Genomic DNA, 25,955 nt, shown 5'->3' with positions numbered 1-25,955 from the left:
GGTCACCAGGAGCTATTTTGTATTTTTCATTTCCGGGCTCTTAATTCATAAACGGTATAAGATAACTTTGTGAAATTTATTGGATGGGTTACCCTAGAGACCGTGACTGATTAGATTTCGAGCCCTGTAGGTCAAAGGTCAATTTTGTATTTTTCATTTTCTGCCTTCAGAAATAGGTCGACATACACTCGGGGTGTATTTTACACTCGGGCGTTTCAGCGACATTCTTGTTAGTAATGCAAATGAATTGAAAGGTTGATCTGTTTGTGATATCTTTTCATAAAATTTTTGAATTGAATTGGATCATGGAACTGTTTAACACGTGATAACTACAGTACAGTAAATTTTACATTGATTTTAGTTGAAAATTTCTTATTCCTTAACCATATTTCTTTCAAATACATGTTGTTCATTGTTCAAAATCCAATATTGAATACTGACTTGTATTTCAAGCTTAATCCGAGCGTTGGTGATTAGGCTTTTGTTTGTGACCAGCCTTGGCATCCCGGCGACATGGTTCCACAGTTACATGGATTAAAAATTCCCAAGTATATCATGGGTGATTTTTCAATTTTCCTATACGGGAATGAACATGTATCATCATACTAGTCAACATTTAAGTGGCGACTGGTTGATAAAGGTGATTTTCAAGGGAAACCGCTGAAGAAAATTGCCCTTGGCAAATACAATACGTGGAATGTAAAGAATTTCCCAATGATTTTCCCTGATTTGAGGAAAATTTCTCAAATTCCCAAATATTTCCAAGCTGGTAGTTATCATTTCAAAATTCCCACGTTTTTCCCAATTTCCTGTTCTGTGGGAACCATGCGGCAAAGCTTGGTGCTTCTGGCGAAGTCTTGACATTGATAATCAGTTGATCAAGGATGGTGGTTGATCAAGGATGGTGATAGTCTGTCGATTGTCTGGTACAGAGGGGGTAGGTACAGGGAACAGATTGATTGCTGCATAAATCTGGCAACAAGTACACTGAGCTATGCAACATTTCGAATAATCATCGCATTGCAACAAAAATATCAAACATGCTCGATAGATATCAGCATAGATAATGTAAGGGACAAATTTCCCAGCGTGCAAGATGAATTCTGCACCGGCATATTTAATAATGTTGTGGCGTAGTTATTGGTAGGCTTTAGATTTTTACAGTTGATTGCCTCCCAGATTTGCAAGTGTAGTTGATTTTTCTTAAAATCCAATGTATTGTTCCTAAGTATAACTGAAAAGAATTATAGAATTAATGAATACTTGACTTTATTTACAAAATATATGAACTCATTACAAACGACAATTAATCACTCAGTATTTCTACTTTCTTCAGAAAAAAAGATGTTTACCACACATTCTTAGAAATGTAAGAAATTAACAAACAATGGGTAAGATCTCAGGGTCTTTCAAAATTTTAAGGCGAATTACCAGTATTGCATTTAAAAGGGCAGTGCCCTTATGACCCCTTTCCAGAATTTTACAAAATAATTTCGCTTTCGCTTCACAGTTATTGCCTTATAACAAGATTTTTTACTTATCTTAAGGGGGATGCTTTGTTGGTCATCCCCAAAAATGTTTAAAATTAAGACTCATTTTCATGCATTCTGAGCATTTTTAGGTACTGCATGAACATCCTATACATTCAAGGCACCTTGTACTTAAAGTAGGAGCGTTGAACTAGACATACATGTATGTAAAGAATACCCCTCAGCCAGAGTGGAGAGTCATGTATAGAATGCAAAGTTGTAATAGGGCACATAATCTTATCACTAAGTTTCGTCTGGGGTTCAATGACTGCGGCAGCCATCTTGGATAACATATATGCATCAAATCACTAGGGATTATCCTCCTCCTGCCTTGAATACACAAAGTCATACAAAAAAAAACAGTAAAAGCTATAGATTGTAGAGCAATAACGAGATCCATAATGCCTATTTCACACAGAAATTTAGTTGCTTTCAATGACCTATACAGTGTGTCCCAGAGAATGGTTTCTCCTTTTTCTTCTATGACAAAACCAACACCGCTGCGTCATGGGGTGATGTACAAGGGACCTCCAACTATCGCGGTCAACAGTAAGTTCCTCCAGGAAAGTAAGCCTTTCGCTTTGAGTCAACTTAATAAATTGCCCATAGGCAAAGTGTGGTTTACCTTGAGAAAGCTAGAGGTTGTTTGGAGCAAAGGCATTGTTCATGAAAAATCTATTTAATTCGTGACTTCAAGTTCTTTAAGTTTATATTGTATTTTATCTTTCTCAAAGAATTATTTTGTAGTCAAATAAGGCCTAAAATATAGATTTGTTTATGGTCCACGTCCATAATTTCATAGGGTACAAAAAAATGAATAGATATTCAATAAAATTCATATGGTGTCACCAATCGGCGTATGTAAGTGTATCCTTTTAAATCCTGGATTTTACCACTAAAATATTCAGACCTCGAATGTTCGCTTACACTTCAATGTCACTCAAAACGATCACCGGGTATTAAAAAGAAACAATACCTATGGTGGATGAGTGAAATAATTATATTCTCACCAGCAATGAGCATTTGGAATTCGTGAGCGTACAGCACCTGGTCCAATGAAACGTTCGCCATTATGGCTTTCCCATAATTATTTTAGTAGCTCCGGAATTCCCCATATATCCCCAAAACAGACAATCACATTCGCTCATAGAGACGACGCAATTTTATACGCAAGAGCTAAGAATTTCCCCACCAAAAACAGTTTTTCGGCGAATTTTAACTAAGTTGACCATGTCATCAGGGGGAGGTTTGCCACATCTTCAATCGCATACGTCGTTTAGGCTGAGAACAAATGAAACAAATGCTCACATAAAAAAACGTACCGTGATTTTACATAAAATGCCAACTTCAATATCGCTTCCAAAGGTAAACCAAAAACAAATTGAATGTCTACAAGGGCTAGATCTTCACGAAGTATCGACAACCAGGTGGACTGTGGTCGGCCTTGATATTTCTTCGTGTATCACAACGCTTCAGCTAAAGCCGGGCGCACAGGCGTCGGAGGATGAAGGCGCATCAAATGTCCAAACCAGGTCAAACGTCGTTTAGCTATCACTTTGCTCCTGTTATATAGTTATTAAGTAAAGCAATTATAAGGAGGGATTACTGGTGGTCACAGGAATGTGATGACCAGGATGTGAGGGTTCAAATATGCAGGATCTGTGTGGGCGGTGATGGAAACCAGATAGTGGTTGCATCACATGACCCTCCAGATATTGGGGAAAGATCAGAGGGACGAAGGGGATCGAGCTGGAGTTCTTGCATGGGCAAGACGTGTTTTAGAAGGCCTTGACATTTTACATATAAATATAGTCGAGAATAAAAGATATTGAAATATACATGTTAAGAGCGAAGTTTTTGTTACAATACCATGAGGATCTAAGGAAACCACATATCTCACGAAAGGATCCCCATTTGGCAAAGAAACCCCAGCCGAACAGGACACTCCACGGCATGCAGTGCTTGTGTTTGACTGTAGAGTTCAACATTCAACTTTTGGATATCGATATCCAAGTAAACGGCGAAATAGCGACACACTACTGCTTAGATATGCATTGAAAGTACCGAGTTTACGTTCTACGCTTAAATTAATAATTTCCTTCTATTAATATCTGTTTCTGTATCTAATGATGATCCAAGTAATTCACACTTTTTCCAAAATGGTTCCTCCAAAATGAATAAATATTCATACCGGTTAGTCTATATGAATAGATAAATTTTTGTGATGGATAAGTAATCACAAAAATTTATTTATTGATACAGATTAAATTATAAATATTTATTCATTTCAGAGAAACCATTTTCTGGGACACACTGTATATGTAAAACATAAAAGGGCTCATCCTCCCATTATAAACCACTGTTTGAAAGTGAAAAAAATCTGTCCGAATTCTACACCTTAAAGCAGTAACAAGCTATTGACTATTGGCAAGTAAATTGGCTATTTAAGACACCCAAATAACTGGTGGCTATCTTGGATGACTTAAATACATCAAAAACAGTAGAGTTCATCCTCCTTATGCCTTCAATCCATGAACCAAGTGACAAGAAAATCAATACAGCACTGTAGACTGTTGAGAGGGAATAAGTTCCAAAATGGCTAGTTCATACCAAAATGACTGGCGGCCATCTTGGATAACCTATATACGGTCAAGCCCCATATACTGCCGGGTGGCGGAAAATGGGAGGGCGGTATATCAGGGTTAACTGTACGTCAAAAACAATAGGGTTCATCCTCCCCCCACAAACGTACCAAGTCACAAGAAAATCAATCAAAAATTGAAGACTATAGAGCGGGAACAACATCTGCACGCCTGCCGGCCTGAATGTATGGATGTACACAGGCGATGCTACTGCTCAAGCACTCCCCTGGATCTGTGCCCTGGAGTACTCAAAATTTCTCATGAAGAATAACTGAATCTGCCCCTGAAACAGTGGGTCTAAAACAACTTATAAATGCAAAAGAAATTCTTTTTGAAAAATGATCATTGAGCACTACTATCAGCAGCTTTCAATTCGTCCATCTTGTCCAAAAATGCAGCCCTGTTGATCACGTTATTCAAACAATATTTGTCAACAAGATTTTGCAACTTTTCTCGTGATTGTGTCAATAACACTTCATCATCTTTCGAATTCCAAGGCAGTGAACCTGTGAATGAGAAATTGAATTCATTGCGATATTAATGTATATCCAAACAGTTTCGTTAAATCAATCAAATATTCTGAGAAAACAGCTATTCCGTAGCAAGGTAGCCCCAGTGGGCCATTTCATTTGATGATGTAATTTAGTTTTTTGGGCAGGTTATTTTCACACCATCCAATGATTGTCTTCTCTTGCTATTTGGTTTTATACTACATAACCTACCAGATCTGTATTATTGGCACGACAGTTCGTGAGTACTGATAAGAATTATTGTGCATGACGCATTTGTAGTCGTCACGGTCGTCTCTAGGTCACATGACTTTTTTTATAAATAAGTGAAAACCCAACCGCCCAAATAAAGTTAGTTCTATTATTTCATTGCAACTGTTCGTTATTGTCACTGGATTTTCAGTCGGTTCCGTCGCTGTCAGGACAATTATGTATGTATGTTTGTATCTCTCCACCCAGGAGTAAATGGGTACCTGGCCTGATAGATGACTCCTGAGCGCTTGTTAGCAGCTCGGTGTTACTTCTCCCCAGGGAGAGATGACTGATACATGTTAGAGAATTGGCCGGGGTAATAATACCGAAAACGTTAAGCGCTCTGAGCAGCCTGGCTGGATTTAGCGCTATATAAGACACATTATTATTATTTACGTAACTATACATGTGCACAGAAAAAGAATGTTGTCTTGTTTATGTTTACCTTACTCGATACGAGACACTTCTGTCAGGGCACATTATCTAGGATACATTATCAGTCATATGAAAAACCGGAATGATGGCAAAGAATCTGGGTATTTTTGCATACCCTCATGTACTAGCTGTCTGTATATAAATAACTCTTCCACTTGAATACATATATAACAAGTACAATTTATGGCGAGTAAGGGGACTAATGAAATACGAGTTCCTAGAATTCCAGATGGTCCAAGAGAATTATAAATCTGAACTAGTAAGAAAGCCTGGTCTTATCGTGGGATTTCTACAGTAATACAATCAATTTGAATTTTAATGAAGTTGTTGTTTCTTCAATTTTTAAAACAGTACAAAACTAAATCCCAGACTAAACCACGCATTACGTATAAATATACACATATGAAGCGATATCACTAATTTTTTCCATGCACAGCAGTACACACTGCCCCACCAATAGACCAATAAAGCTCCAAAATTTTAGTAATTACAAGCAGCCTATCGGCTGATACAGATCCGCTCTTTTATGGTTAGGTTTACAAGGACCACCTGTATAGCCCACCCTAGTATTCAAATCTGGAAAACGGCTCTATAACTTTTTAGCCCTTTGCCCATAGTATCTACACACCACGCTTGGTCAAGATCGGATAATGATTGTAGGACAAGTAGCATTTACAAGTACCACCTCTACAGCACCCCCTAGAGGTCAAATTGGGAAATCGGCTCAAGAACTTTTTAACGATACATGCATTATAAATTTCATTTCCAACAGATTTGAGCCTTATGATCACGCTACATTTTGCTGATTTTCATTGGTTTTCACCGAAGCAGTCCTCGACAAGAAGGTTATACATAATAGGATTTCAAAAGAAATGCATTACATTGGGACCGGATATTTTGCTACGATATACGAGAATGGCAGATATTCAAGGCCGTTATTGTCGATACGATGTTTTCCAAGACTCATTACTCACCATCCTTGCCATATCCATGTTTTATGTAACAAATCACGTCATCAAAATTATTGCTAAATTGCCAGAGGAGTTGGAATATTTGATGCTGTGAAAGTTTCATATCCAGTTGCTGAACTTCCTGAAATGAGAAATAACTGGGGGTCGAGGGACACCATGCCTATTTAGTGAATGCTTGATAGTCTGACAATTGCAATATTCAATGGGATACCAGCAACGCTACTGAGAGATAATTTTCTTCTACATTCAAATTGAAATTGAGTCATATTTTCTGAACAACAGTGAATTTTCAGTGAAGTTTATACCATACAGTGAGTATTATTATTATTATTAGCAAGAAAGAGAATCTTATATCTATTCAATGTCTAGTTTGATAATTTTTGGACTTGAAAGCCAAGTTCAAATCAAGTTCAAATTTCATTGAAAATGGACTGACTTTCAGTACGAATGACCTGAATCTGGTGTTGCCGGTATCACATTTTTCTGGTGTACTTACACATTAATTGCAATATGTGGTTTACCACTGCTTACGAAATGGAAAGTTGAGCTGATTAAATAAAGATTATTTCATCCAAAAAACTTTCTAATTCTAACGTTGTACGAAACAATACATTCATACATGCATAGCAGTGTATAGAGCTTAGCAAAGGGTGACTATTATATACATTACCGGAATACACTACATGCAGTATTTAATACTGCTGTAACTGTTCGCTATTGATCGCTATTGCGTATTGGTCACAAAGCAGCAATCTGATTGGCGTGTGCTTTTGTGTGAAAGTTTACATTGTCAATCAAAACAAACTAAGTTGTGACACTATTAAGTCAATAAAATACAGTCAAAGCTTGTTATACCGCCAACCGTAATACCACCAAATTCACCTATCGCCAAGAATTTCCTTGTGCCCTCCCCCAAGAAAATCTTAGAAATTAAAAGCCTTTTCCGAGCATTTAGAGTGACCTTGAGCCCATGAACGACTATTATATTTTGGAAGGTAATGGCTATTTCGAATGTGGCACATCCTCATTCGATGACAATCAGCATCTCTCATGCATTACGGGTGGAGCCCTGAATTATTGCAGTTAAATTGTGCCGATGAATGCTCACTAAAAATCATCAAACAGTGTACAATATCTGAAGACGTTCAACAGTAGTAGGCCTATATACATTACTACTGTTGCAGCGCGCGTGTCTGCAACAGCACGCCTTTCTGCAACTGATCGATAACATACATACACATCGTAGTAGATACAAAATCAGTGTTGCAATGCAATACGCCACGATTAGTAAAACAGGCGCTGAATGCTTTTACGGTTCGCCCGATTACCATTCACGCCGGACCAGTTGAGTGAGACCATCATCACCCCCCCCCCCCTATACTTTTACGGAAAAATGATATTTTCAATACCGAAATCCATCAATGAATTTTCCCATCTGCTGTGTTGATAATCGATACATTTTGTGGACAGCAGTGTCACATATCTACTGTATAATCTTTTTTCTGTTATCAAAATGAAAAACGTGAAGAGCTTAACACTTCCTTACTTTAGATAAACTGATGTCTAATACTGGATTCTGATTTTGCCAAAGATTAGGAATTCTGATGAATCCACAGCAAGGTATTTTTTGTTATTGCTTGTGACTTGATATTGTTTACCGGGTAAACATGTTGGTTATATACGATGATTAGGTCCCTTCTAGGAACCTGTTTCCATGATAGTCAGTCGCAGTAAAGCAAGTGCTATGAAACGATATGCGCATTCCTCCTGTTCAATTTAAGAAAATAAATTCTTGAATAGGCCTACTAGTATAAAATCATTTAGAATATTTATTTAATCTAAATTCACATACGGTAAGCATTCATTAGCTGTAAGAAAATGCATGTTGATGTTTGATGATAATAGTCATGTTGTGTATACTGTCACCTTTCAGGATCGTCATTTCGTTATACCTCGCCGTTTGTTAAACTGCCAAAATTCATACGGTCCCATGGCTTGCGTTATAATGAGCTTTGACTGTCATTAGCGATAAAGGTGATCATTCTGGAGAACGTACTTGACTTATATGGTAAATATATGTTTAAATCATGAATTTTAGGCTTAAAAATCCACCACATCTTATATACCGGGTAGACTTATACGTCCATTTTTATGGCTTTTACCTGGATTCTCCTCATGAAATACACCTCATCATTTTCTTCCGGCGCCACTAAAACCTTGTCAACATCAACATCAAAATCATCATTACTGGAAATACTACTAACGGCCTCTTTATCCCAAGTATTAATCTCCTGCAATGTCAAACCAAAAAAATATGAGCAAATGGGAACGCCGACTCCATTACGTCATGATGTGCATTCGCCCTTGTGATCTTCGACATATAACAATAGATTCTCCGATAGATTTTCTTTGGAGAATTCAGGATTGCATTTTTCATAATTTGGTAATGTTTTTCAAAAGCTTAAATAATCATGAAAATATTAATTAAGAATAGAGACCAGCAGCCAGTCAAGATAAAGGACCAATGGTCCAGTGGCTCGCCAAACTGGTGTGAAGTAAAAATCTGTCACGTAGGCTACCGATATGCAAACTAGGGGTCCAGGGACACCATGCCCACTTGGGAAGTGGTTTCAAATGCTCAACAATCTAACGATTTCAATATTCAACGCCCCCCTGGTGACCATATACAACAAAAGGACTGAGGTTCGAAGAAGCAAAGTCTGATGTATAAATTATAAATAAGAAATTAATATTCCGTTAGAGAAGTTTGCTTTAAAAAATTCAATTTGTTTGCCATTTGCATTGCGCACGTGGTAATGTTATTGTTTACATCTGACATCATCGATAAAATCAGGCACGCAGCTGAGCCTGCCTGTCAATCAACATTATTGGTTTACACTAAAAATGCGCTTACTTGAAAAACTGTTGTGTATCAATCTGGAATTTTCGGCACAATATCCGATGCTAAATACCTTGCTTTAAAGGTTTATTTGGTGTAAATCGGATCAAAAATGTTTCTAATATTTTGTTCATAACTTTTGAAGGGGAGGCCGGTGTCGGTGTCGTGTGTAAGGCTGTACGTACGGGTACTAACGCTTACAACAGGCGCAGCATTGATGGTGTATTTATGCACGAGTAGATGTTATGATTTGTTTAACCGCTAAATCGGCGCTCATTAAGCATGCTTTCAAAAAATGATATTATTTAATATTTATTTAGATATTTTTATCATGATAATTATAATTTTCTTAAGACAAGCGAATTTACGTCTGTGGACCTATTTCATTGAGGCGTATCACGCAATCTGAAAAAAAATCTTCCGATCCTGTCACGTGACTTCATTACTGCAACTTGATGATAGCTTAGGTTCTCATTCTTCGAACCAAAAACCAATGACCTTGAAACTCACCACAATCATAGAACATGTCAGCAGCTACGATTTTGTAATTGATTGTGATAATAAAATATGCCTCATTACCAATTTAATATGGAAATACTAAGTTATTCTACTATTCAATGCCCCCTGGTGACCATATTCAAAACCCAATAACCTTGTAACTCACCACAATCATAGAACATGTCATGAACTACAACTTTGCAATTGATCATGGTAGCAAAATATGCCTAGGTACCAATATAATAAGAAAATACTAGGTTATTCTACTATTCAACGCCCCCTGGTGACCATATAGAATAGCTAATTTCCTTAAAACGCACCACAATCATAGACGATGTCATGAGCTACAACTTTGCAATTGATTGTGGTAACAAAATATGTATTGGATCAAATATAATAAGGAAATACTAAGATATTGTATTATTGAACGCCCCCTGGTGTGATATACCAAACATAATGACCTTGAAACTCACCACAATCATAGAACACGTTATAAGCTACAACTTTTTAATTCATTGTAGTAACAAAATATGCTTAGGTATCAATATAATGTCGAAAAAACTTTTTCCCACCTACGAATGAGTACTGATGACACCAAGATGGCCGGCAATTGCGTCATAGTTGGCTGCTTAAAAATACCTGTCTCAGGTATGAAAGATCCCTTTCCAAAGAATACCCATCAGCAGTTGCAATGAGAAATGGCAAACCAGTAGGAAGCTACAGGACTCAGAATTTGGGTAGAAATTGACATTTTTGGGCACTAAAAGGTCCTAGGACGACCATCTTGAGTCCGATCAATCCAATTTTTCTTATGCTGATGGGCCCTGGGGAGGTTCAAATATGTACAAAGATCAAGGTATTGAACAAGGCGTCTTCAAAATTTCCCTCAAAAAGTTCAAAAACGTGTAAAAAGTGCTGATTTTGGCGAACAACAATGGCTGCCAGTCGGCCATCTTGAATCTGACAGGGCGAGTTTTGGGGCTGAAGATGTGTCTAGGGTAGATACATGCATACACCAAATATCAAGACATTACCTTGAAGCGTTTTCAAAACTTCCCAAAATAACTGATTTCCGTCTACAGACCAACGGACTAATGTCCGAACGGACGGACGAAAAGTGAATGCAATAGCCCGTCCCAAGTGGGCTAAAAAGCATTGTCAATCGGCTTTTCAATCTATCATATGGTTGCTCTCATTTTATCTCCCGCTCCTTATTTTGTCATTCGAGTAAAAACGTAAAATTGTTTGGAATAGAAAATGTTGGGGTTGCCTAGTTTGCACGCATACTATTGGATTACTGGTATCTATTTTGATTCCCGATTGTTGGTATACAATCAGCCATACCTATGAAATATTGGATCTGGAAGGAATTCACCCATTCCCCCTAGCTAAATACATAGGTATTATGGATTCAACTGACACATGACATAAATGAGGGTTCAAATTGGAACCTGCAAATTCCATGAATAGTCTAATGGTAAATCTTGTTAACAATGATAACATGAGGCTTACCACTTTAGTTGAAGAAACCCTATTTTCCACATTATCATTTGTTACTTTAAATTTGTTTGGCTTTAACATCTGTTTATTTCTTGCCAGTTGTTTCCATTCAGAGTCATTTTTTTTTCTGCAGATCGATGTACTACTTCCAATTTTTGCACCGTTGTTCGAACTTAAATTCATGTTTTGGTCACCAGGGCTGGGAACATATGTAGTGTCAGTGTAAATGCTCGCAGAATACTGCAAATAATCATTAAGACATCACCTATAAACACACTCCACAAATACCAGTAACTGAGTTTATTGCCATTCATCTTTACTGCCTTTATTTGCAGACCCATGGAGGGGCGGATCCAGGGGGGAGGGGGTTCTGAGGGTTCTGGAATACCGTCAAGCTTTGTCTGTGCCCCTTGGAGATGCCCCTAAATCCATGGATTTGACGTAAAAGTGCCCTCATTTGGCATGATTTGGCGTAGTTAGTGCCCTTGAAAACCACAAGTTTGATGTTAAGTGCCCTTTTTGCTGTGATTTGACATAGAAAGTGTCCTCCCCATAATAGTGAGCGGCCTTACACAATTTGGAATCCCTTGAGATAGGGCCCTGGATCCACCCTTGCCATGCCACGTCCATGAACAAGACTTTATCACAATTGCTACATGCGGTAATGGTTATATACCGACAACCTTGCTTTAAGATCAAGTGTAGCCTAACATACCTTTTGTTTTTAATGATAGATAATGTGTTACATAAATACATAATAATCATTCTTGAGAAATTCTAGTTGTAACGAGTGATGTTTTCACATCGCTTAGTTCATTTGACACTCATGTACAGGGTAGCTGATGATGACATGATAGGGCTTCATGCTGAATTCAAGCCAGCGTGAACTTCTGGCTGATATTTATCACAGAGAAATCATTTTTGAAAAATCGGCTACACTTTATCTTTAAATCATCATCGGATAAGTCTATCATTACATTACATAACTTGTCACTATTTTTAGTCCCGTTAAATTTTTTTTAGCACGACAATTATGAAAAAGAGATGCATTAACCACAGAAGTGTAACTCTACTTACTGAAATATTGTCTTCACTTTCAATTTCGATTACTTGAACAGCTTGCTTCTCAGACTTTCGAACTTTCTTGACTTTTCTTCCTTGCATTTGCGCGCCTACATTTGCAGTACTGCTACTTGAAGTTGGACGATGAGACTCCGGGCTACCATTTTTCCTATCCACCTTATAAAAAATCAAAACGTGCCATAAATTTGAAATGCTTATGAAACAGAATCACAAGTTACTAGTGGTGGATTCAGAGTTGTCTTATGAGACTTCCATAAGACCCTCAAAAGTTCAAGTACCCTGTTTATTTAGCTTTCTTTAGTAACTTCCGAAATGGATCAACATTCCGGGGCCCAACGATTTAAAAATGAAATGCAATTATCATAGACCTAGTCCCCCGCATTGCTAACTGTTCATTTCATTCATTTTGGTTTGAGCCACGCAGAGATTTTTTCCATAAGCCATTTGATATCAACACGTCCACTACTTATTATATCCCCATCCATTTAACTAACCTGTATTAGGTACCAACACTACATTTAAAGAATCATAGCTAACTGCACTTGAAGAACTAGATTGAGATTTCTTAATACATATTTCAATTTTATGCGATCAATTTAATGAATACTATTTGATATATTGATTAATAAATTTCATGCTGTGAGAGATATTTTGCACCTGGCAACAATTTCGTACCTAAATGTAGCGCACACGTAGATGTCTGTTTAGGTTGAGAATTTCAGACTTTTTCTGTAACGTTTTCTAGTTACCTACATGTATTTTTTCCAATGTACATCGATAATTTGGCAATGCAAAAGAGATGTTGCACCAGGCAATAATTCTATACTGGAATGTAGCACACGAATAGTTATCTATTAATGCTAAGGGTTGAGAGACTTCGATCAATATAAAATATCTAAGAAAATGTGGCACTGAAGCTTTAAGATAAATTCTTCATTAACTATAATTGAAATTAATTTTTTGTTGTTACTCTACAGTCTACAGTTTGAGACCAATTTTCATATTACTTGATCTATGGTTCCATAATTGAATGAGGATGACCCTTTTGTTTTTGACATATTAGGTCATCCAAGATTGAGTGCGCATTGAAATGAATTATATTTGGGGTTGCCTGAGTAGAAGTCAATCGCAACAGCCATATACAGTTTGTTTACTTACTGATATGTCTTGTCGCCTGTCTTCAACTACTTCCAGTGGGGACTTTCGTGCTGATGGTTTTCTTCTATTCAGACGAGAGATGCGTGTACTTCTCTTTGGAGTGCTTGTAGATGGATGATCACCCACTGTGTTGCGGTTCTTACTCAACTTATGAAATGAAATAAAGAATATATCTTTTAAGCTATAGGCCTACAAGCTTCATTCAATTGCAGTTGAGCCAAACCAATGATGATTCTCAAGAAACTGAACTCTGGTCCACTCCAGCAGTAATGAAGGACCCTTACAAATTCCACACCCTTCCAAGGAATCCCAATCATTGGAGAATTCCACTGATTATGACGGAAATGATGTCATTTTTGTGTAATGATTATGAGAAGTGACAGTGAAATAACGTTCACTCACCAGGGATCATCCTGGGTCTCGTCCCCAGAAGGCAAGCGTGCTAACCAGTAGACCAATAGAACTAGTATGTACTAATATGGAAAAAATATGCACGTCACAATTTGGGCTTAAATATAATTCAGAATTCAAAACTATTTGGAATTTCAAGAGTTGCGATTCGAAAAATAAACTTTTCTTTTAACCAGTGCTTTCCAGCTACATTATATCTAAGAATTAAAACTTATGGCCAAAGTTTTGAGTGATAAATATCAAAAATGAAAATTTATTTGCTGTTTTGTATATTGTTATTTCATTTCTGAAGTGGCTTACAGGTCAGAATTAAATGCAGTGACAACCAGTATGAAGCCATCTAATTAACTGGCAAAATGCAAATTACATGTACATTGAAAAGTATATACGCTGAAACTTCAAAATTTCATTTTTCCATCTAAAAGCACCCTCATTATCACGTAAAATTATACAGATTTCGGGGTCTTACTTTTCAAAAATAAAATCATTACAGGAGGGACTTCTCAAGGTGCCGCGTCTAGTTAACTACAGTGTCAAATTCAATAATGGTATTTTCCGGATGAAACCAATTTTCGCAAAAATATACCAAACTTTGAATATAAATTATTACCTAACTGGAGTGTTTTACAGTATTCTTCTCAGGAACAGGTCTCCAGAGTCATTACGCGGACTCTGTCAAAATACGACCATACGAAACACGACGTTATTCCCTATAAAATTCTGTGTCTAATTCATACTCCATAATCCGTATTTTCACTTATTCCGTAGACAAATGCATGGTCCTGTTGTCCAATTTATATGTAAATCCTTATGCGTAATCCATATCAGCTGTATCAGCTGTTGGGAACATACACTTGAAGTGAAAAAAGTGTAAACATCTGTAATCTAATGAGGTTAATGTGGTCAGTAGGAAATATGAGAAACTCCAGAAAACACCGAAGTTAATCCATCAATGTAATAATCTCAAGCTTCACTAAATATTCAGTACATATGCTACTATCTGTCAATCAACAAAAGTCCTTTGATGAATAGCCCTCAAGTACATGGCCTGTGGGTTATCTGTACTAGACAGGATGGCTTCAAATAGTCCTACTCTACTGAAACCAGTTGGTTTGTGTTTCATCACACCAAGGGTGTTTTCTTTTCATGTATAAATGATATCAAATGGATCTAATGCACCATCGGATACAATGAACTTTTTATTCCCCCAATGGATTGTTAGAACGTAGTTCTACTGTAGTAGTCATCCACGGTTTGAGAGATAACTAAACCAGCTATTATACGGATTGTGCACTTAAATAATTACTTATATGGGTAATAGTTAATTCGTATCAATTACGAGTTATCTGTTATCCGTATATCACATAATCCGTACTAAAAAGCTCAGTCCCTAGTAATACGGATTAACCGAGATTGACTATTCGATGGCCCATAACCTCCATTTTCAATAGGGTGGAAATCTCACGTGTACCAATTCCCACCAATGTTTCATTAACAAAGTGATCTGAAGTCATCACTTTTTCATGTATTGAGTAACCCCTGGTGGACACATGGAATATCACGTGACCTTGAGATTTTGCAAAGGGGCTTAGCTCCAACTACATATCTGCAACACATTTTCATTATCACATCTGCTTCATTTAGAAATTAATCAGACATCATCTTTTTCATGTATTAAGCATCCAACAAATATGGCCGCCAGTCGGTCATCTTCGATCCAATTACAAAATAAAGCGCACATGTACAACTGCATATCCAGACAAACATATGTGTTAAGAAGAGAAAGCCAGTAGTTTAGGAGGAGATCTCCGGACAAGATTGTGTCCACGAACAGATGAGGGATGGCACTTTGTTGCAGGGTATGAAGGTGTGTGTTATAGGCTATTGTGTACGAACATGTGGTGTGATTCCGTGGTGTGGTGTGACACAATAAATCGTCGTAGATTGAATACATTTTCCAAAAAATCAGAAAATGATAAACCACGGTGAAAAAATAACATTGACCAAAGAATCTTACAATCAGCTGAAATAGTGGTGCAGCCACAACTAAGGTAGCCATGGAGCTTCGGACAGTCCTGCACTTGGATTTTGCTAACCTTTAATAACCTACCAAAATGTTTTCGTCACTTTCTAATTCTTCAACAAGTTGCTCTAGAGATACTTTTGGCAAATGTTTCTTCACCTTCAGTTGTGAGGAGCTAGTGCCTGCCTTCAGAGTTCTTCTAGTCACACCAGCCTCCTGAGTGCTTCGATTATTCTTATTTTGAATCAACAATAAAAGATTCCTTCAATTTTTACCCTTTAACCATAATGTGTTTTGTCGACCACTTTTTCCTAGTATCAGCAGTTTTCAATTTACAAAAAAATTACAATCTTTATCCCAAATACCACCTATCAACAATAAACCAGACATAGGCCTACATAATGAATTCCCCTAGGCCAGTTAGTCATATAGAGAATGCATAATTGTCAAACACAATAGGGCTCATCCTCCTTCCATCCTGAAACCACCGATCAAGTAATAAGATAATTGGTCTGAAACTTTGGACTGTAGGGCGGGAACAAGCTCCAAAATGGTCATTTCACACACCGAAATGACTGTGGCAGCCGTCTTGGAAAACCTCCATGAGTTAAAAACAATAAATAGGGTTTCCGTCTGCATTGCCCACCCTGTTTTCATGTGAAAAACCTGGAGAATTTAATGAAACAAAGATTTTCTAAATAGAAGGGTAAAAGATTAATCTCGCAGTGACAAAATCATCCGAATCATCAGTACCTTGATTTTGCTGGGGGTGATGATTCGATCAACCAGGTTGTCGAATTGGCTATCATAAGACTCATTTCTCATAGCATCATCATCGCCATCTACTGTGTTTTCCTCTGAGGTTTCATCTTCATCATTTGCTGAAAAAGATACATTAGCTTTAGCAGAATCATTCCTAACATTTTTAACAAGATCAGATGCATCGTTCATAATAAACATAAATGGACAAAAAGTGCATCTAAACAAGATCATTTTGATATATTTCAGAAATTCGTACCCATCTGTCAACAGAAGCCCCAGGGAGTACAATGGCCAGCCTGTTAGTATTTGCTATTCATGATATGATGCAATTCGTAGGTAGTGGCTCTGTTTTAATCCAATTCATACAAATCAATCATCATGTTTTTTTAAATTGGTAGGAATAAAAACTTCACATCAATCAGTATTTTCTATCCTCTTAAACCATTTGCAACAATTCATACTGAATAAAATTCACTTGGATTTGATGTTTTCAAATGAATAAAATCTAATTAAATTTGCAATCAAATGCGTGGCTTATTACCAAATCACAGACATCCAAACAAGATCCTGGCAGTTATTAGAGCAACTGTTTTAGATCAATTTGTTATTTCTTCATTCTCAACAATTTGCCACAATTTAGACTGAATATGATTTGTTTTAATCTCAATATAATTGAATCAGATTTGATTTTTTTTGTTGAACAAAATTGATATAAAGTTGCAATCAAACCGTGACATGTCCGAGTCATTCGATTTCATGAACTAGGGGTCCAGGGACACCATGCCCACTTGGGAAGTGGTTTCAAATGCTCAACAATCTAACAATTTCAACATTCAACGCCCCCTGGTGACCATTTACAAAAACCAATGACCTTGAAACTCACCACAATCATAGAACCTGTCAGCAGCTACGATTTTGTAATTGATTGTGATAACAAAATATGCCTCGTTACCAATTTAATATGGAAATACTAAGTCATTCTACTATTCAACGCCCCCTGGTGACCATATTCAAAACCCAATGACCTCGAAAGTTCAAAAATGTGTAAAAAGTGCTGATTTTGGCGAACAACAATGGCTGCCAGTCGGCCATCTTGATTCTGACAGGGGCAGTTTTTCGGCTGAAGATGTGTCTAGGGTAGATACATGTGTAACCCAAATATCCAGACGTTACCTTGAAGCGTCTTCAAAACTTCCCAAAATAACTGGATTCCCTCTACGGACGGACAGACGGACGACGGACGAAAAGTGAACGCAATAGCCCGCTGGGACTAAAGTCCCAAGTGGACTAAAAAGCTATTTTACCCTTTTACGCTCCCCCACAAACTGAATCATTCTAGATTCCATGAATTCAGATCAAATTTTGAATACAATGTACTTGATTTTCAGTTCTAAATAAAACCCTGAAATAAATCAGTAGACATTGATGCCAGTTTATGTGAACACTGGTAGCATACCCAATCAGAGAGGAGACTTAACTCTCTGATTGGTGCTCATTTTCATTAGTATAAGGACTGTTCTAGTAAGACGTACTGACACAGTTATTCCTTTCCCTGATCAGAAGAAATTCCTAGGTCCAGACTCTCCACTTTCTCATCAAATCTCGCTAAAAAGTCTAAAATATGGCCGCAAGAGAAAAATAAGTCCAATCACGAGAAAAAGTTAGAAATATGTTGAAGGACCGATAGCGTCAGATAGTTGCCTGTTTTGTTGTTTTCTCCCAGAAGGTAATCCTATATTTGACCAATCCATTATGTTCCATAATTTATTAACCGAATTGATTATAAGGTTTGTGTGTGTAGGGTAGACGCTAAACTAAAGAAACCTGGCTTTTGTATAAAATAGGGGTTACAAAAAACCCAGGTTAGAGCCAGCTCTACTCATAATTTATCTACTCACATGGGCTCCTAAGCAGAAGCAGATTTCGCCAGTTGCTACAAATGGCATATGATGACAGGTTATTCATGATATATACTGAAAAGTGTTTCTTCATCGATTGCCATGAATGGTCACCCACCTTCAACATAAAACATGGTAAACAATTTGTTTAGAACAGTTAGTAATGTTTAAGAAAAACCCAAGGCTTGCACACACAATAACAACCTCTAAGCAAGAAACAGATTTTGTATGCACTTCAGTGTTTAGTTAGTCGAACACAGAGAAACAAGAAATATACCAACAATAAGAGGCCCATGGGCCTTGAAGCATTGGGAGGTAAGGTGGTAAGGTATTAAGTGGTTAATGTTTTACACCTGCAAGCAAATGTTCAATGACAATGTTGGTTTGGACAACAAAAGACCTGAGGTCAATTTAACTTAAAAGTTTGATTTTCATATATGCTGAAAATGAATTTCATTTTTCTGCCGAATAATTTAGCCTATGCTAATTGTATTGTTAAACCTCATCAATGCGATTCTGTTAAAGACGAAATTTGTTTATTCCGTTTTTTTCCAGCATGTCCCAGCTAAGATATTCATACGAATCAAGATTTGGATACAATACGAAAACCCATTTAATACAACAATTTCGGCACTTTCGCCTTCAAGATTCATATTAACGATGTACAACTGGAAGGGGCATCTCGACTGACTGCAGTTTTTCTTGCATGAATTCATACTATTAGGCCCTATTGCTGATTAATGAAAACAAAAATAGAACAATTTTTCCTTACGAATGCATAATAGGTAGATCAACCGATCATTAACAAACGTACACATCAAACATTACACGGAGAGCATGCCGGCGTATAATAGTGTCACAGTAAACTGAGGCTGGCTGATGATTCAATTCCAAAAAACTACAGTAGCGGCAAATAACCAGTTTGATATTGCACATAGGGCCAATTTAACAACAAACAACATCATCTATATACAATCACTGTTGTGGTGGTCAATGTATGGAAAAGGTCCTAGAGTTATTGTAAAGTTTTTTTTCCCGGCGCAGTATTGACAAGCGACTCTATCTGCCGAGTGAGTAAAGGGCCGCTACCGCCAGGTGAGAGCGCAGGAGGCTGCCAGGGCATTTAAGTGAATACTCATCTTAGAATATAGTCGAACTGATGAAATTTTGCAGACCAATCAAAAGCCTAAAAGATGTCCGCATTGCTGATGTATTGTTTCAAGGGAAGAGAAAAATAAGTCAAATCTGAGAAAAAAGTTTGAAAGTTTTCAAAGGACCCACAGTGTCACATAGTTGCCTGGTTTGTTATTTTCTCTCAGAACCCTATTGTATTCCTTGTGATTATATTACTTTCGCCTTCCCAGCCAGAAAAATTTCATAAAATCCATCCTCTGTCAGATTCAAAAACTAATCGGTAATAAACGTTCTAATTCTTTATCTATTTTTCACTATTTTGATCTATTTATGATTATGGTATTTATGTTAATTTTATCATGCAAAATCGAGAAAAAAATACATCCTATAACCATAGCAGCAGGCAAAGGAGCTGCGCAGCCCACTGATCAATTTTTCCAAAAAAATTTACACGAAATTTGTAGAATTAAGAAGTTCATTCATATACACAAATCACCTTCTTTTTGTGGGCGACCCATGTAAATGATAGTTCACATGGACTATTGTCTGAACAGCTAGAGGCAATAGCTTATGTTCAATAAATTTGATGTGTGAATCGAATCTGCGTAACACCTGGAAGCTGTGTGATTTTCATTTGCATGCTGATGATACGCAGTCATACATAAAGATTAAACCCAAGGTTGATGAAACTTCCGCTAAATATACTTTCCAACTTTATCATGTCGATCTGTTTATTAGGGTTTCTGCTGCTTTCGCAGAAACCCTCTTGTAATTCTGTTGATTATTAGGGTTTTCTGTTATTTCACAGAAAACCCTATTGATATCCGCGTGATTATTATTATTATTATTTTCTTCCACACTATTTTTACCAAAAGAACATAGGCTTTTTTACCTTACCGCTGTTTCATATACAATCCATATAATATCGTTCAGCTCACTGAGATCTACAAATAGCCCGCGTGTTTTTTCACGAATCATCGTTACAAAAGCGCTGTCGGGCCGTAAACATCGAAAATTTAGCCCCATTCAATGGGGCGACATGTTTTTCGAGTCGTCATCCCGAAATCAACCCGCAGGCCGACTGTCACTTCGATTATCAATTCAAGTATAAATGAACTAATTTATTGCCGCAGACTTCAAATTCAGTCGCGGTCTTCAAACAGTGATTTTAACAATAGCCCATTTTCCTCATCAAATCATATTACCGATACACTGGAAATTTACTACTTTAGATTTTAAAAGCACTGTCGAGCCGTAAACATCGACGAATCGACGTGTGTTACTACATCGTCGTTCCGGGGATCAGCTGCGAGTTTCTCCTCATCATGAGAATCAAATCGAGTACAAATTAATTTATTACTACCAGTAATTTGGCTGCGGGTTTCAAGGAGTTAGTATAACAATACCTATTTTTCTTTACCGAATTAACCGAGTATTTACTAAGATAAATCTTTAGTGTACCGAGGAATCGTAGGCCTAAACTAAACACGCCGAAGAGATATAGCGGAGAAAAGCTGTTATGTCGACAAGGTATCAAAATAAAAGAATATATTACTTTATTCGGCCGCGGGCTACAACCTCTATATCAATAGCATCAATACTCTATATTTCCTACAGTACATACCGATCATTGTCAAATGCACAAGGTATTTACTAAATACAAGTATATAACACATAATCCTTTCCGTATGCTGGACTCACACTTGACATTCGGAGTAAACGTTCGCTGTGGGGGAAAGGGATCGTTCGCTGTGTCGCTTGAAGTGTTTATCGAGTTTGACGCGGCTTAAAGCCTACCGGTACTGAGCTTTACTGTCTCAAACAAACACAGTACAATTGTTGCGTTTATTAACGGACTCATTGGATTGAACTTCAAAACAAAATTTACGATATCTAGGTGGGTTGTTGAATTCAATAGGCCTACGACCAATCTGTCCGGATGTTAGGCCTACGCATATACATAGGCCTACATAGGCTAGTAGCCTCTACTAGGTTAAGCGTTCGCTGTGGGGGAAAGGAGATCGTTCGCTGTGTCGCTTGAAGTGTTTATCGAGTTTTACGCGACCTTAAGGCTTTAGTATGGTGGCTGATAAGGGCCATGCGTAAAAAAAACACGTATATGCAAATGAGGGCGACATTATGACAAAACGACAAAACTAAAATAACGCGACAAAACAATAATTTTGGTTTTGTCGCCAGCGACAATTCATTAATTTGGTTTTGTCACCCGCGACAAATAAATATTTTGGTTTTGACGCTCATGACAATTCAATATTTTGGTTTTATCGCCCGCGACAATTCATTATTTTGGTTTTATCGCCCGCGACGATTCATTATTTTGGTTTTATCGCCCGCGACAATTTTTTTTGTCGCGGTTTTATCCCCCGCGCATTTCATTATTTTGGTTTTATCGCCTGCAACAATTCATTAGTTTGGTTCTTTTGCCCGCGACAATTCAAGATTTTGGTTTTTCTGCCACGACAATTCATTTTTTGGATTTGTCGCCCGCGACAATTCAATATTTTGGTTTTATCGCCCGCGACAATTCATTATTTTGGTTTTATCGCCCGCGACAATTCATTATTTTGGTTTAATCGCCCGAGACAATTCATTAATTTGGTTTTGTCACCCGCGACAAAACAATATTTTGGTTTTGTCGCCCACGACAATTCAATATTTTGGTTTTATCGCCCACGACAATTCATTATTTTGGTTTTATCGCCCGCGACAATTCATTATTTTGGTTTTGTCGCACACGACAATGGCGAAAATTCAAGATTTTGGTTTTATACCCCGCGACAATTCATTTTTTGGATTTGTCGCCGACGACAATTCAATATTTTGGTTTTATCGCCCGCGACAATTCATTATTTTGGTTTTATCGCCCGCGACAATTTTTTTCTCTTTTTGTCGCGGTTTTATCGCCTGCGACACTTCAATATTTTGGTTTTATCGCCCGCGACAATTCATTATTTTGGTTTTATCGCCCGCGACAATTCATTAGTTTGGTTTTGTCGCCCCGACAATTGAATATTTTGGTTTTGTCGCCCGCGACAATTCATTATTTTGGTTTTATCGCCCGCGACAATTCATTTTTTTGGTTTTGTCGCCCCGACAATTCAATATTTTGGTTTTATCGCCAGCGACAATTGATTATTTTGGTTTTATCGCCCGCGACAATTGATTATTTTGGTTTTGTTGCCCGCGACAATTGAATATTTTGGTTTTGTCGCCTGCGACAATTCATTATTTTGGCTTTATCGCCCGCGACAATTCATTATTTTGGTTTTATCGCCCGCGACAATTCATTTTTTTGGTTTTGTCGCCCGCGACAATTCAATATTTTGGTTTTATCGCCAGCGACAATTGATTATTTTGGTTTTATCGCCCGCGACAATTGATTATTTTGGTTTTGTTGCCCCCGACAATAGAATATTTTGGTTTTATCGCCCGCGACAATTCATTATTTTGGTTTTATCACCCGCGACAATTTTTTTCTCTTTTTGTCGCGGTTTTATCGCCTGCGACACTTCAATATTTTGGTTTTATCGCCCGCGACAATTCATTATTTTGGTTTTATCACCCGCGACAATTTTTTTCTCTTTTTGTCGCGGTTTTATCGCCTGCGACACTTCAATATTTTGGTTTTATCGCCCGCGACAATTCATTATTTTGGCTTTATCGCCCGCGACAATTCATTAGTTTGGTTTTGTTGCCCGCGACAATTGAATATTTTGGTTTTGTCGCCCGCGACAATTCATTATTTTGGTTTTATCGCCCGCGACAATTCATTTTTTTGGTTTTGTCGCCCGCGACAATTCAATATTTTGGTTTTATCGCCAGCGACAATTGATTATTTTGGTTTTATCGCCCGCGACAATTGATTATTTTGGTTTATCTGATATATAGTACGGAAGCGATAAAGGGCCTCGAGTTGTCATGTTCAAACTCGACAAGTCGCCATATTTATGTCGATATATCGCGATATATCGTGTCAAGTCCACATGAATATGTCTACATATCGTGACGTTTTCACGACAAATTTCGCTTATTTGCTCATTTTCCACGGGACAAGCCGTCATTTGAAGACATGTCTAAATGTAAGATGAGGACGCCAGTAATATGACGACTGAGTTTCAAGTCGTCAGGAATATGTCGACTTGTCGCGAGGAAAATGGTTGAGTAAACGAAATATGTCGTCAAAACGTCACGATATATCGACATATTCATGTCGACTTGACGCGATACATCGCGGTATGTCGACAATAATATGGCGACTTGTCGAGTTGGAACGCGTCATCTCGAGGCCCCTTATCGCTTCCGTAGATATAGTGTCGAATATTAAGGTCATTTTGGCAGATTCTTTTTTTTTTAAAGTGATATTAAAGCGATCATTCAAGTGATCCTACTTAATGAAAGATCTACGGATGCGATAAAGGGCCTCGAGTTGTTGCGTTCCAACTCGACAAGTCGCCATATTTATGTCGATATATCGCATCAATTCGACATGAATATGTCGACATATCGTGACGTTTTGACGACTTGAAACTCAGTCGTCATATCACTGGCGTCCTCATCTTTCAGCAACGCCAGTCACATGGAGTCGTAGGTGTTCTACTTTCTGCGACGCGACACGACTGTCACAACCAACCGACACCCTCTAGCGACTGGCAGAAACTAGTCGCACACAATCGTATTGCAAGCGACTTGCATCGAAACTTGCGATGCAACGCGAGGATCGCATCGTGTCACAAGAACAACCTACGTCTGGCTTTAAGTTACTGCGGAGCACCAGAAATATCTTTTTTTTCGTTCAAAAGACCTTTCGCTTGAAAGTTCTTTCGTCGGAACAAAATTTTTTTTGTTCGAACCAAAAATATTCTATACAATTGAACCAATTTGAAAAAATCGTTAGAACAAAGTTGAACAAACTTTTTTTTGTCCAAACGAAAGGTTTTTCGTTCGAACAATCATTCAATTGAACAGAATCGTTTTAATTTGAACAGAATTTTCTTGTCAGAACATTAAGTGTTTCGTTCGAACAATCATATTGAAAAAAGTTTTTTCTCCGAACCGAAAGTATTAAGTATTTCGTTCAATCGAACAGAATTTTTTTCATAAAAATTGTTTTCGCTCAACCAAATTTTTCATTTCAACAATAACATAGCTTTTTATTCAAACACATTTTCTGTCAGAATGAAGAAAATTTTTGGTTCAAGCAAAAAGCGTATTGTTCGATCAAACAGAATTATTTTCATTCGAACAAGATTTTCTGGTTGGAACATTAAGTTTTTTGGTCGAACAGCGCGTTAAGTTCGATTTGGAAATTTACTCGGTCTGGTATATGTTGGATTACTGTGTATTTCATTTGTCAGGACATTAAACAGAAGACAACTTAGGATACTACCTTGCGTGACTCCACTAGTTAGACTGACTTATTCCAAGATGAGGCGTACCATTGATTTCGGCTACAAGTTTTCGTTCAGAGATAACTGCTGAGCCATTTGAGTGACCTATCATTAATGATGTTTCCTAATAGCCTGGTTAGTAATGCCTGATGTTGTGCCTTATCAAATGCTTTGTCGAAATCCACCGTTGAACTGGATTCTAAGACTGTGCAGAAAACCCGTTATCGCTGCTTTGCAGCTATATTTATTATTATTATTAAAATTTTCCACTTTCCATCCAAAAATTTTTCATAAAATATAACTCCTTTCAGATTCAACTACTAATAGCTGATAAACGTAATTTTCAATTCTGTCAGAAATATAACTCAGCCCCTAACCATTCGAATTTGCGTATAGTAATTTATTATGAATTAATCCCGCATAATTACCGGGTCTAAACAGCGACAAGAATAACACTAAGAATCGTCATCCTTTGATTAAAGTGCACCCCGAAAAGCCTAAAATCTACCGGACGACCTTGAGCGTTAACTCAACCGTAAATCACAGATTATGACTCACATTAGTCTGGACACGTCAATTCTCGCTATCTGATTCATATATGAGCGATTCAAAAAGCCGCCATTTTGTTTTAGCAAATCACGTAATCAGACTGATATAAGTCCCAATCCGTCATTTTCCATTTCGGTTTCATCTATCGCCGCCACTTTGTACCATCTTCCGTTTGGCAGATGAACTCAACATTACCTAAATTACTTAAAAGACGTCGACGCAGTTGATGCCACATCGTGTTCGAATCCCGACAATGCAATAATTTTGTTACTTATAATTCCCTCTTTGTGATTA

The 25,955-nt window shown here is 37.5% G+C and overlaps 1 protein-coding gene across 3 annotated transcripts; it reads right to left on the bottom strand.

The window, feature by feature from the left end:
* Positions 1-3,816: 3,816 nt before the first annotated feature.
* On the bottom strand, positions 3,817-16,064 carry LOC141905933 (uncharacterized). Of its 3 annotated transcripts, XM_074795043.1 has the most exons (9): positions 15,998-16,064; positions 14,498-14,740; positions 13,879-13,949; positions 13,477-13,623; positions 12,313-12,474; positions 11,248-11,475; positions 8,501-8,629; positions 6,342-6,459; positions 3,817-4,677 (listed from the first exon to the last, which is right to left on the bottom strand). In XM_074795043.1, exons 5-9 carry the CDS (start codon positions 12,397-12,399, stop codon positions 4,514-4,516), a joined length of 726 nt encoding a protein of 241 aa, XP_074651144.1. In that variant the 5' UTR covers positions 12,400-12,474; positions 13,477-13,623; positions 13,879-13,949; positions 14,498-14,740; positions 15,998-16,064; the 3' UTR covers positions 3,817-4,513. The 3 variants fall into 3 exon arrangements, with proteins under 3 accessions (XP_074651144.1, XP_074651146.1, XP_074651145.1); XM_074795045.1 differs by lacking the exon at positions 13,879-13,949; XM_074795044.1 differs by lacking the exon at positions 15,998-16,064 and having other exon boundaries at positions 14,498-14,810.
* Positions 16,065-25,955: the final 9,891 nt, after the last annotated feature.

The sequence above is a fragment of the Tubulanus polymorphus genome, chromosome 5, assembly GCF_964204645.1.
Source record: "Tubulanus polymorphus chromosome 5, tnTubPoly1.2, whole genome shotgun sequence".
Classification (NCBI taxonomy): Eukaryota; Metazoa; Nemertea; class Palaeonemertea; order Tubulaniformes; family Tubulanidae; genus Tubulanus; species Tubulanus polymorphus.
This window is presented reverse-complemented; position numbering and strand designations above follow the sequence as displayed.

Excerpts from the sequence above, each read along its gene's own strand:
- LOC141905933 (XM_074795043.1), bottom strand. The coding sequence starts at position 12,399 with ATGCAAGGAAGAAAAGTCAAGAAAGTTCGAAAGTCTGAGAAGCAAGCT. Across the intron at positions 8,630-11,247 it reads GGGTTTCTTCAACTAAAGTG|GAGATTAATACTTGGGATAA; the intron begins GTAAGCCTCATG and ends TTGACATTGCAG. Across the intron at positions 4,678-6,341 it reads ACATGGATATGGCAAGGATG|GTTCACTGCCTTGGAATTCG; the intron begins GTGAGTAATGAG and ends TCTCATTCACAG.